This window comes from Cyprinodon tularosa, unplaced genomic scaffold, assembly GCF_016077235.1.
Source record: "Cyprinodon tularosa strain WSP-4 unplaced genomic scaffold, ASM1607723v1 ctg10, whole genome shotgun sequence".
NCBI classification, from domain to species: domain Eukaryota; kingdom Metazoa; phylum Chordata; class Actinopteri; order Cyprinodontiformes; family Cyprinodontidae; genus Cyprinodon; species Cyprinodon tularosa.
In genome coordinates, this window is record NW_024037782.1 from 596,183 (window position 1) to 610,060 (window position 13,878).

Consider the following 13,878-nt stretch of genomic DNA (forward strand, 5'->3'; position numbering starts at 1 on the left):
AAGCAACATCCAACCCTTGGTTACAGAGACTGTTAAGAGAGCACACAGCACCACAGCATGCTCAGGTATACAAAATAAGATTCATTTGATTAATAACTTTATATATAAATTCCCTTTTTCATTATTAATATTTCTCTCTTTCTTAAACAAGGCTTAAAACTACCTATAATGAAATGGGTGATCCTTACTTAGCTGCCCCCTAATGCAGTTAAGGGACAGTAAATGCAGTCTGTCAGAGGCCAGTCCCAGTCTGCAGCACAAACACCAGATTACACCCACAGTCCTTCTTCCTGCTCTCCTTTTTTGGCAAATGTGGGCCCCGTTAGGTATGGTGCCCTAGAAGTTTTTTTTAAAAATGGAAACAACTTCCTCCATATGCTCTCCTGTCGGCACTAACCTCTCAGTGAAATTTCTCGAAAGGAGAAAAAAAAAAAGAAGTCTGAGCTGGCAGGAACCAGTTTTGGCAAAACAAGCTTGTTAGACAGCAGCTGTGATGCAATAACGAAAGAAGTTCAGAGTTTGGTTTCAAACTGAAATAACTAAGGTTTTAAGGATAAACTGGTGGAAAAAGCCTGTAGCTCCTTATCTGCAGCTGAGGGGACAGTGAGATGTTGGGGGGGGGATAAGGGATCTGCACACTTCCAGCCCAGACCCCGACCTTAGAGGCCTCTGTTAGGGACTCCAGGTCCCTGTTCCCTCCCCATGGCACCGTGCAGCTGTCAGGGCTTGTCGCAGGCTGGGACTAGCCTCTCTGCCTGCTCCTTCTGCTCTCTGAATGTCTCTTTATCAAGTGCCAGCACGTCTACGGCTACACCACTGTGCAAACTGCATAATGTCATTAAAAATTAAAGACGACTTAGAATAAAAACAACAAAAAAACTTTCCTTTTCTTTAGTCTTACAGTCTCTTAAATCAGTTTTAAGATTGATTCACTTTGTTTTGGACAAAGATAAAGAGTATATAATTATATAAAGGTACAGATCTGTGCGTAAATGTACATAAAAATATAAAAAAAATGCATATACATATATTGAATTTGTTAAGGACTTCTCATAGATGTTCTGCTATGTACGTTACCATACATACAGTACAAACTTACATACTTATTTTAAGTGTGTGTTAATTCCTTGGTTTTAGAAAACGCTCTACACTCAGTAGAGCGAGTGAATCACAGATTCTCCGTGAGACGCCGCCAAGCTCAGCATGCCAGCAGCTTCTCTGTGGATCCTCTATGTTCCTATCTTTGTATTAAGCTTTCCGTTTTTCTGTGGCCAGTCAGTCAACTCAGTGGAGGCAGGGTTTTAACAACAGCTCAGGTGTAAACCCACAGTTCACTGCCTTGGGTTAAAGAAACTCCCTCACATCTCCTTCGCTTAGCTCCGTTGACCCCTTCCATCGCTCTAGAGCAGCTCTGCGCCCAAACTCTATGACGAGGGGCCCGAAGAGGCGAAAACTTTCAATAAAACCGGCTGCTTTTCTCCAAGTGCAGCCGCTTGTTACCTCCTACCTCTTTGAAAAATAGAGAGGTGGTGGGGGACAGTCTCGAGTCAGTCTTTCAAGTGGACTCCAGAGTGTCCAGCTGAAACACGTTGTGATTGGTCGGGGTGGTAAAGAAGAGCTGGTCGTGCGGCGGGGAGGTGGAGCGGTTGTCACAGGGGCTGTTGAGGCCCAGCGTCCGCTCGAAGTCCAGGAGCTGGCCCATGAAGTTGAAGTTGGGGGAAATGTTGGACTTTTTCCGCTTTACGAAGTCGTAGGCGTCGTTTAGCGACAGGTTGAGCTTCTGCATCAGGTAGGCCACGGTGACGGTGACTGAACGGCTGATCCCGGCCAGGCAGTGCACCAGGATGCCACATTTTTTGGAACGAGCCTCATCTAGTCACGGTGAAGGGGTGGGTAAGAAGATAAAGAAAAAACAAAGAGAGAGAAAACCAAGAAAATCGGATTACTTTAACACCAAGGACTTACATTTATACATTGAAATCCAAACAATATTCTCCATTTCTGACATTTAGCTTCCTAGAAAGGAAGCTAAATGTCTTCAATTCCAGTGGATTTTTTTTTTTTACTTTTTTGGATTAACCAAGCAAGTAATTCCCTAACTAACAAACAATAAGATCAATAGAAACAAATAATTATGTTATTAATTCAAATATTTTCATTTTTTGGCTTTATTTATTTTGACTAAAATAAATATTTTTGATACATTTAGCTTCTAACAAACTGTGTAAACATCAAACTGTTTCCAGTTTGTAGATTTTTAGTAAATATTTAGACTTAATGGGACATTTCTGATAGGCATATAGTGTTATATCCCCTCTATTAGAGAGGACAGGTTTTACTACACATCAGTGGATAAATGAGACAACAAACACATATGGTCCTCTAAAATAAAATGGCCTAATTATTAATTTAAATTAATATTTCATATCTAACACATACAACTACCAATAGCTTTCCTCAATGGACAGAGCGTGGGTTCCCTTCCAGCTCTCTTTTTAAAGCAAACTGAAGAAAAGTGGGTCCTACATTATTAAGCGGCTGCACCCATCCACCTATCAGTTTCGAGCCCTTGCACTCACATCCAGAGGCCATTAGAGCGAGAGTTAAGTGCTTCTTTCCTTCCTTTCTGTCAGCCTCTTCTCGCTCTCACTGACTGCATCTCCAGTTGGAGGATTGAGGTCAGTTGGCTCACGAACTCAGGCAGGCGAGCTGATGCCAAATTAAATTTATATGACACACGTGCCAAAATTGCATAATGTAAAAAAAAAAAATAGAAAGAAAGAAAAGGGGTGTGAAAATAATAATTAGTATATTTATCTTAACCCTACAAGGCTCAGAATGAGAACAAATATAGAGTTAATCTCCTGGAGCGGATCTGTGGGCTGGGCTGCATTACAGCTGCTTTAAAAACACGACCAGAATCCTCCATTTATTAAGATTTTTAACCGCCCAAGATACAAACTCCTCTCTATTTCTATTGTCTTTCATAAAAATCTAGCAATTTCTTTAAATCCTTCAATGAATTTCTACCTTTCCAGCGTTACGAATCTTTCATAGCCATGTCTGCATTATTACCCTGCTATAACTGAAATGATCTGATGTAATCCCTGCGTTCTACAGCTGGTCACACAGCTCCATTTAACATCAGTATGACCCAAATCTGCCACAACCTCCTGGTCTGGCATATGTCACGCCTACTTCCACCAAAGCAGATTCATACGTTTAAAAGAAAAAAAGAAAGCCTGTAGAATTCATTCATTCCCAGAGAATATAGTGAATGGATGTGGGCATCCATTCACATAGCTACCAAAACATACATATTTCACTTTACTTTGGGATTCAATTTTATAGAGGCAATCCAGAGCCTTGTGAAGATTATTGAATCAAGTAAAGTCTTTTTTTTTCTTTTTTTTTTTTACTTTGTTGATGTATTCTAGAAGTTTTTCTACAGAGTTCTGAGCCATTTTCTTGATCTATAAACAAGAAAATTCTACATAAATAAACAGCTGATATTCCTTAAAAGCTTTAAATCCAAAATATACCAAAAAGAACAAAAACTAAGAAAACTGGGAGATAAAAAAATGAATAGATGGCTTGCTGATGGATAAATAGGAACCGATGGGAAGAATGAGATGGATCCCAGTCAGTTGGGTGGGTGAATACAGGTGGGTATAAATGGATTGATGGGACCCTGAATTAAGTGATTTTATTTTTTTTTTTTTTCATATTTTGATTTTATTTTGCGGACTTATAGAAACCTGAACAATGCTTAAATCAAATTTCAGAGTTTTATAGACCCTGTTGGAGTCCAGTATGTTTGCTGCTTCAAATAACTTAATGTTATGATCTCATTCATCAGCTTAATGTGCGCAAAACTGAAAAGAAAAAAGAAAAAACTTGAATGACAGGCTGCAAATTATTATTATTTTTCTAGCTGATTAATAAAAAAAAAAACAAAAAACAACAGAATAAACGATTAGCAAAACTGAGCTGCATCCTTAATTCTATTCCTATTTATCTAGCTAACCATCCATGTTATTTTTTTTTTTTTTGATGATATCTGGATAGAACATACTTTTTTTTATCTTAAAAGCAAAATTATATATATATATATATATATATATATATATATATATATATATATATTTTTTTTTTTTTTTTTTTTTTTTTTTTTTTTTACAATTTTGGTATAATTACTGCTCTAAGTGGGTCACTGTCAGCTAATTGCACGTTTTAGAGTCTCTACACTCCAGTTAACGATTAATCAGTTGCTAAATTTGTTGAAGATTATTTTAATAATTGATTAATCACAATTAATCTAATTAATTGTTTCAGCCCTACTTGGATGTAACATTTTAGAAACTATGGATGTAAACGTGTGTATTTTTATAGTGACTAAGATGCTGGAGCTGACAAATGTTGTCCTGATGTAGAACTCTACCCACTAAAATACCAAAAATGGTCTAAAGACATTTTATTTGCAGCTGCTTTAAGAAGGTGCAGAAAAAAACTCAACTATGAATCTTTATTTAAAAAGATTTGATTGTTGGATATTTTTAGGTGCCAATTAGACCTAAAACAAAAATAAGGTAAATGTACAGCACAACTTAACACTGAATTTAAGTCCATCGGTTTGTAAATTTACACCAATAAGTTCATTTTGACTGGCATAGATCTGGAAGGCAACACATTGTATATGACTACTGAGAGCATTAAACCCCATTTCCATGGTGAGGTCATTTCCATTCTCCTAACATTTTCAGAGAGAAATGTTTGAACTGCTGCTTCTATGTATTAATTTTAGACCATCAATTCTTAGATACATCATCAGCAGCACAGTTTTCTCCAAGTGTTGTATAACTTTCAGGAATATTTAGGTGTTTCTAAAAAAGAAAATAAAAGGATCACCTACAACAAAGATAGGATCTTTTTCTTTTCATGGATGCGTGAATTTGGGATGATCTAATGTTAAGAGTTATGAGCAATTTAATTAAGTAATGCCCCTGAACCGCTTCCAGATGTTTGATCGAGCTGAAATTTTGCATGTGACGTTATTTAAATCTCTATAGATTAAGTAGCAAATTGCAGCTCTGAACTATTTGTGGTTTCTGACTTACAGGTGTTTGAACTGAGTAAAGTCTGAAATGGAGCCTGTCGAGTATCGAGCAGTGATCCGGTTTTTCTATTGGAAGGACTCGCACAACGGAAGACTTTTGATTAAATTAAAGTAACTTATGGTGATGATGCCCGTTATATGACCTTGCAAAATGTTTTACAAGGTTATATTATGGAACATTATCACTATAAGTTACTTTCATTTGATCAAAAATCTCCCATTTTGTGTGTCCTTTCAAATGCAAAACTCAGACTTGACTCAGTTTTAACAGCAGTAAATCAGAAACCACAATTAGTTCAGAGCTGTAATTTGCAATTTAATCTATAGAGATTTAATATACTTCAAATGCAAAATTTCAGCTCAATCAAACATCTGGAAGTGGGCCAGGGGCATTACGTATAAAGCAGAGGAATAAAGATAAAGGGATGGGATTTATTCTTTATGCTGTGATGAACTTTCACCCTGCAAATCCGACCTGCTGAGCCAGATTCAAGCCCAAACTGGCACAAAACAAACAGCTTTCTGAAGTCTTGATGGGGCAGTGACTTCAGACGTCAGCGGATACAATTTTAAGCCCATAAATGTGAACAATAAATAGATATGTAATCCTCATATCCTTAAAAGTAATTCTGACTTACAGTAACTTTTCTGGATTTTGGCCACACCTGCTCATTCAGAATAAACAGCTGAATGTGTCCACGCCTTTGGGCTTTCCAGCACACCTGATAAAGAGCAGGAGCTCTGCCTCCACTTACCGATAAATGAAATGGCCTCAGGGAAAAACTGCGAGAGGTTCTGGCTCCAGTGATCAGAGATGGGGATCTGTTTGTACTTGAAGTCTCCCTCGTGCTCGAACATGTTGGGCAGGTTGGGCGTGACATTCAGGATGTACTTTATGTTGTACTTGCTGAGCACATCCAGGTTTGCAGAGTCTTTGGCACAGCCCAGGTAAAGGTACGGCAGGATCTGGACAGGGAAGGCAGGCTGGTTGTTCGGAAGCGGGCTACCCTCAGATTCTGTGGCGCTGCTCGGTTCGCGGTCAGACTCTCCGTCCGAGCAGTCCGAGCTAATGCGAAGTCCTCCTAGCCCCAGGACCGAGGCTGGCGGGGAGCTGCTGGGACATGAGCAGTCCAGATTGGTTTCGCAGTGTTCCGGATACTCTGACTGGAATTTATTGAAGCCTCCTAAAGATGAAAAAAAAAAACAGAAAAAAAAAAATACAGGAAATAATGAAAATATATGTAGATTTTTTTTCCATTAACAGATGTAATTACCTTTAACAGCCTAATCATTCTGCAGAACTAAGGAGTAGGTTTTTCATTTTCTTTAAGAGTAAAATACAAAACATTCCTCTTCCAAAGACCCGTAGAAATGCATCCAGTTTTCATATGCAATCCTTCTTTTTAGAGATCACTTTGGAGGATGTTATTTTAAATGTCTATAATTCCATTTTCAACTCCTTAAGAAATATTTAACCTCTCTTTTTTTAAACAGCCTTTGACCTTGCACGCCCTTACTTTGTTGATCCCCTAGGAAGGGGATGGGTTAAATGCAGAGGAAAAATTCTCCAATGTGAGATCAATAAAGTTCAATTATGATTACTTCTCAGAGTAATGTGCAAGCACATCAACACATGTCAACTCAGAGCCAGGTGAGCTAACCAGGTATTAGATCCTCAGACCTGTTAGAAAACCTGTGGCTATAATCCCTCTCAGCAGTCTGGACTGTGGAATATACTCAGCTTGTCTTTAAGCAGTACTAACAATGGTGCATCTAAATACATAAAAAGGTAATTAGTTCAGTAATTCAGTACAGAAAGCATAATTTCTGGTTTACCTGACATGTTTATCTAAAAAGAAAAAGAGAAATGGCAATAACAGGGACTTTTTATTCATAGCATTAGGTTAACATGCTTTTTTTAAGCATTTCAGACATTTTCAGACTTATATTTTTAAGATTATCTGTCAAATTTCATAACATTCTTGGAATCCAAACTATGTTAAATAGTGTTATCTGTGTGTTTCACAAGTCATCAGACAATGATTAAGCTTTTCATTTCAAAGTGCTCTTCAGCAGATGTAACCAGACAGATGTGGGTTGAATTAACATAAACCGACCAGTGGTTGTTTTTGTCAAAGTCTGTGAAGTTTAATACAGTTATCTTTGTTTGTGAAAATGAAAAAATACAATTTAAATGATGTTTGGGCCATTTAAAGAAACATCAGTCCAGTTTAAAACCATGAACTGACAGGACTTCAAGGCCATAAAGCAGTAAAACATCCGTTTTCTTTTGACGTACGTATATTTATAGTTTCTCAGTCTTTAACCTAAAATGATTCGACTGAAGCACCAATCAGCTGGCCAGAGATCAGAACATCATGTTCTTTAAAGTAGTTTTATGATAAGGAATAAACAGATAATGGTCAGAGGGGTGACAGCAGCTAAGTGGGTGGAGTCGTCATCGTACAACTAGAAGGTTGCGAGCTTGTTTCCAGTTTCCCACTGTCAGAGCTCCATCTGCATCTGAGCAAGGCAGTAAACATAAGCTACCTGCTAATCTGCACACCTGTGTACGAATCGGTGTGCATGGATGAGTGTGACTGAGTGAATGTGGCTTTAGTTTGAGGGGTTTGAAGGGTTGGTGACCAGAGTAGCACAATATAAACAGTCCTTTTATTTATCATTTAGGAACATATGCTGCAATGCGTACATGAGGATTATCTTGTAATCCCTTCATTTTTTTGTAGAAATGATCACACCTATCCAAACAATTATTCTTATAAATAAATCATGATAATAAACTAAGTAAATGGCTCAAATCAAACAAAGATGTCAGACTTTACAAATCACTGATCTCCTGAGCCTATAATATTCACCGTTTTAGAGTTTTCTTATCCATATTCTTCATAAACCATCAATTGAATGGACTGTTTTAACTAACATCATATCTAACAAAATAAAAAAAATAAAAAAACTTGCCTGGAAAAATCTGATCAACAAATGACCAATTTAGAAAAAAAACAATTACATTTCAAAATAAAATAATGTAAAGATATTTTATTTTTAAAATTGGGATTTTTGAATATCTTTTACTTAAACAACTCTCTGAACTAAATGTATTTATCCCACGCAGACCTTGACAGTACCTTATTAAATATTTATATACATATTTTTTCAAGATTTTGAAGCAAATTATAATAATAAAACGGTGTATCTTTCCTGACAGCACAGATGTTTCTCACCTACCTTCATGCAAGGTTTTTTTGCACAGTGATCAGACAGATGAATGGTAATAACGTGTCATTTAGTGGGGAATGAGCAGGAAGAAAGGCGCACAGACGCGCTCCATTGAGAACAGCTGCGCCCTACGGAGAATCAGGCTCGGCAGCAACACTTCACAGCTCAGTGGACTTTTTGTGAATGGCAGCCATGCTTGTGACTTCCCGTCCAACTGATCCATCATCCACGGCTCACAAGACACTCAGATCTACTCCGGTTTACCCGTCGGCTGCGTTTACTTTAATACAGTCAAGGAATGGATCAAAAGAGCGCCTCTGTGTCCTGGTTTCACTCTTCATTCATGAAAAAAATGCTCATATTTCCCTGAAGGAGCCCAACATGGCGGGTTTTATCCGTAAATAAAAAGAGGAAACGCTCTCCCTGGTGGTTTTAGTTTACAAGTAGCCTATATTAGGATTTTTTTATTTTAGAAGTTTGAAGACAGTTTACTGCACTTAATAATTATCAGACTTAATTATATCTTCAAGTTGCAGATCTAATTATATTCATAATAAGGGTTTAGGTACATATGTGTTTTCTGAAACTTAAACTATTAGAGAAATGTCACTATTATTATGAGCTGAGTGAATTTACCCTCCAGATAGAAAGCTTTGCAGCCGTCGTCCCGCAGCTTTTGCAGCAGCAGCCCCATCACGGAGCTCCCCAGCGCGGACTCGTGTCGCTCCGACGTCGCCTCGTCGTACAGCAGAACCACGTCCGTCTTGCACCGCTTGACGAACTTCTCCTTGTCCTCGTTGTTGGGGATGATGGAGCGGATGGGCAGGTTGCCTTTCTTCAGCCTCCGCAGCATGAGGCCCGGGATGGCCAGGTTGATGGCGGACTCGATGTGAGAGGACTCGTACAACTCGTGCGCTCTGCAGTCAAGCAGCAGCAGCGCGCCTGCCCCGGACTCCAGCTCGTCCTGCAGCCACTCCACGCTCTTACTCGACATCATCTTCACAGTCACGATCACTGAGCCTCTGCACAGCTGCTCCGTTTTCATCGGGGAAACGTTAACCCACCTGTCCGCTTATGGGACATGATAGCAACACAAGAGTTGAAGGAAAGGAAACGTTAAAAAAACAAACAAAAAATTAAAAAATAAAATCACGGAGCTAAACTTGGCTTCCCGCGGACACCTCCAGGATCACCGCCGCTCCTGCGGGCGCCGCGCACCCACACGCATCCAAAAAGCACACGGCGATCTCCCTCTGCTCGGAACAGGAAACTTGGACATGCAGATCTCTGTTTGGCTCCCAGGTTCGGTCCGATTGAAGCGGACGTCAGTCCAGTCCATCGACGTCCATTCAGTGGGTCCGCTCCAGCGTCCGCAGAGTCACCAGCGGCCTCGCAGATGTCCAGCTGCCGCCTTTCTCCTCTGAGTTTCGGGTTGAGACTAAAGCCCAGGATCGGTGTTATTATTTGACATGCCTGGCCACAGAGCGCCTCTGGTTTGTCATTTCCTCTGGATGCATTAAAGAAGAAGCTCTGCAGGCTTGTCACTGAGAAGAGGGAGGAGCTGAGAAATTTAAAGGTGCAGAGATTCAAAAGACTTTACCCCTCCATCCATTCATTCATAGACACCGGGAGGTTTAACTGAATAAACTCAGAGATTATAACCTGATTCATGCTTCTTATCATCAAGGCACACATTGGTAATAATATATTTATAAACTGACCCAATTGGATAAAAAACAACAACACTTTATTCATCTTCTAAAAAACATTTAGAAATCTTAGTGTCAGGATGACCTTATTTTGCATAATTTGATAATAAATAAATAAAAGCTTAGGTATGGGAATGTGCAGACTATGTCATGCATTGCAGAAATCTGGCTTTTGTGAAAAAAATGTCCCAACCATTCAGCATCTCATTGCACTGCATAATTTATTTGACTCTGAGATAGAAAACAAGTGTGGTAAAGCTAATAAAACATGACTACTTCATTTGACAGAGGGTGCAAGGAAAAGATTTACTGAAAAGGCAGCCAGAGAGGAGCTGCTCTAGTGGGGAAGCAGAAGACATGATTCCTGCACTCCATCTATCTGCCATCTACAGAAGATTGGTAAAGAGTTGTTAAATAGGGCGACAGTGGCGTTGGATGTAGGAGTTTGCCCTGTAATCCGACTTTCATTGTCGTTGTGTCCTTGGGCAAGACACTTCACCTGCATTGTCTACTGATGGTGGTCAGAGGGCCCGGTGGCGCCAGTGTACGGCAGCCTCGCTTCTGTCAGTGAGCCCCAGGGCAGCTGTGGCTACAATGTAGCTTGCCACCATTAGTGTGTGTGTGAATGGGTGAATGAATGTAGTGTAAAGCGCTTTGGTCAAGTCTCCTAACTTGAATAAAGGCGCTATATAAGTACATGCCATTTACCAAATGTCTGAGTTCTTACTTTTTCCATTTTAGCGTACATGCAAAATGGTGCATGGTGCAAAACTGCTCATCAGCCTGAGTTTAGAATAGAATAGAACTTTATTGATCTCGCAATGGAGAAATTCACTTGTGACATCGGCATAAACAAACAGAAGGTGCACAAAGGAGGAAAAGGTGCATGACGTATATACAGTGGATGGTAAAAAATAAAGAAGGAGAGATTAAAGGTGACATATATACAGTATCTTATGTACAGTATCTTGTGTACAGGAACAGTTCCCATCTTTAAATTAGGTGGTGGTATCATCATGATTTGGGAAGGCTTTTGATCAACTTTCGGGGGAAAGATAAGCTTCCCATCTCTGCTTCACTGTAAGCACCTGTATTACATGCTAGTTTACCTTTCCACATGACATACACTTTCTTAGATTTACAACAAAAGAAACAAACTACTTATCTGACTTGTTAGGGGAGTGTTGGCCTAGGGGTTAGAGTAGTGTGCCTGTGCTCTGAGGGTTGCAAGTACCTGGTTCAATCCCCACAGTCTGCCTCTCTGGGTCTCCCCGGCTGCCACATGATGGCAGCCCACTGCTCCCCAAGTGGATGGGTTAAATGCAGAGGTAATTTACTCCAATATGAGATCAATAAAGTTCTACGTGTTTATTTTCACAGGTGGCTGAATGTACAACTACAGCTCCATTCCCAATTTGCTCTCAATGCATTTTTTTTTAGTAAATCCCAACAAAAAGAAAATAAACAGTGGGCATTTACTTACCTGCACAATTACCAGTTCTTCTATAGAAATTAGAACACACTCTCTCTCACCACCCACTCCACACACCTCCACATGTTACACTCTAAAATAAATTACTGGAAATTTTTTCTCTGAGAGCTAGCCTTGATTCTATACAATAAAAGAACAAATCACATAATCAAATTGTTGTTGTTTTTTTCCTGCTGCATCCTCTTCAGATGATTCGGTGAGTAATACCTTATGATCACATTGTATAGCGGAACATTACGGTGTTTATCCATCACAACAGTTATACTAATGTGGACTTAAAAATAGGTTATTTTTTTTATTTCAAATCTTTATTATTTACAAAACTTCCATTTTTAGATTTTCAATCTATTTTTCATGTTTACATAAAATATCTAAGGTAAATGTTGTTGTTTTTTTGTTTTTTATAGAACTTATATCCAAATATAAACAACTTGATTATTTGGCACAACTGTTTTCACTTTAACAGCAAATATCTTTGAGTATTTTTAAAAGATTTCCTTTTGTCTAAGGATCACAAAGGGGTATAAATATTAAAAGTGGTTGAATAAAAAAGTTGTAAAGAATGAAAGAAGTGAAAAGCTGTATGAATTTTTTAGTAAATCGGATCAAAGGGCCACACTTCTAATATTTGGTTTTGGCCAAATATATATTTTTTTGGGGGGGCGAAAAATGACCTAAAGCTAACAAAGGCTGAAAGAGCCATATAAAACACTGTAAGTCTAATGTTTGCAGAGTTATGACTGAACTAATTTGAGATAATCTGCATATGGTTAGTTCTCTGAAGTTTAAACTTTAATTTTCCAACACGGCATTCCATGTTTCTTAGAAATATCAATATCAAAAACAGAAGTTCAAGCCACAGTGAAGAAAAAAAAAAACATTTTATACATTTGTCCAAGCTTCAAACAATGCTAAATGATGATTTTAGATTTTTGCATACATCTTAAGGCAGTATAGGACTAGTAAAATCCTTTTAGGGGAAAAAAAGGTTTTTAAAAAAGTTTGTAATGAAGTACTTCAACAAGGTTAGTAAAAAAAAAAAAAAAAAAGTACGACAAAATCTGAGATGCGGATATAATCTGTGGAGCTCAGGTTTGTAGGATATGTACAAAACATTTGAGAGAAAATAGTCCATAAAAGTCGTAACATTATATGACATTTGTTTTCATTTATACTTAAGTAGTTCATACCGGTTGCAAAGAAAGTAGTTCTGAATGATTACCTGCTGGCGACTATTTGTTATTAGGTTTGTAGTGTTTTGACCTGCATGAAGAATCACACAGACAACAAGTGAATTTTAACATTTTATTTATAAATAGCAAACAAGAATATTGAAGTGCGGATGAGTCAGTTGTAACTTTCTGGTTAGTCTGAGGGGAGAAAGCAGGCTGATCAGGATGGAGTTGCTTGATTACAACTGTTTGATTTGCCTTACTTAAGAGAAGAAGGAGGCTGCACAGTGAGTAGCACTGCTGAAGCAAGAAGATTGTGAGTTTGATTTCCGGCCTGGGGTCTTTCTGCATGGAGTTTGCATATTTTCCCTAAGTATGCGTGGGTTCTCTCCAGGTACTCCGGATTCCTCCCACAGTCCATATACACGACTAGTAAGTTAATTGGCTTCTCTAATCCTCCTTAGGTGTGAGTGTTTACAGGTATGGTTGTTTGTTCTGTTTGTTTCAGTGTTGCTCTGCCATGGACTGGCAACCTGTCCAGGGTGTACCCTGCCTCTTGCCCATTGACAGCGGGAGATAGGCACCAGCACCCCTCGCAACCCCAGGAAGGATAAGTGGACGCAAAATGGAAAAATGGAGGGAGATAAGGAGAGGTTGCTTGGATCTGCAAGTATTCGAGTTAGCAGGCTTTGCAGATTGTACCTCAAAGGTCCATCTTGGTGTGGTACTTGCAAAAAAACATTGTGCTGGGGAGAGGAAAAGCAGGGTGACGAAGGCTGAGAACTGCTACACACAGGTAAGAACTTCTATTACAAGGAATATATTACTTTAATTAGGTCTTTGGCTGGAATACTATCAGAGCTAATCATGATCCTTTGCCTCCTTATATACACGCTAGTCATCTTGACTGAGAAGTGTTCTCAGGTGTGCAGCAACATGGGTCAGCCCAGCCACTAGCAAAGATCTGTAACGGGAAGCTCACTCACACCAGTAAAACAGTAAAAAAAAACAGACACCCTAACATGGACGGAAATAAAGTGAACAGAGCATGTTGGGTTGGGCAGTTTGCTGCCACACCTGCTAAAACCATGAAGACTAAAGATCAGATTTAATATTCAGAGCTCATCAACAATGTACTTTCTATTTAAATAG

The 13,878-nt window shown here is 38.9% G+C and overlaps 1 protein-coding gene across 1 annotated transcript; it reads right to left on the minus strand.

Annotated features, from left to right (window-relative positions):
* Positions 1–142: 142 nt before the first annotated feature.
* dusp7 (dual specificity phosphatase 7) lies at positions 143–9,883 on the minus strand. The gene is made up of 3 exons (XM_038291807.1): positions 8,990–9,883; positions 5,872–6,300; positions 143–1,872 (listed from the first exon to the last, which is right to left on the minus strand). The coding sequence occupies exons 1-3, from the start codon at positions 9,396–9,398 to the stop codon at positions 1,556–1,558; spliced, it is 1,155 nt and encodes a 384-aa protein (XP_038147735.1). The 5' UTR covers positions 9,399–9,883; the 3' UTR covers positions 143–1,555.
* Positions 9,884–13,878: the final 3,995 nt, after the last annotated feature.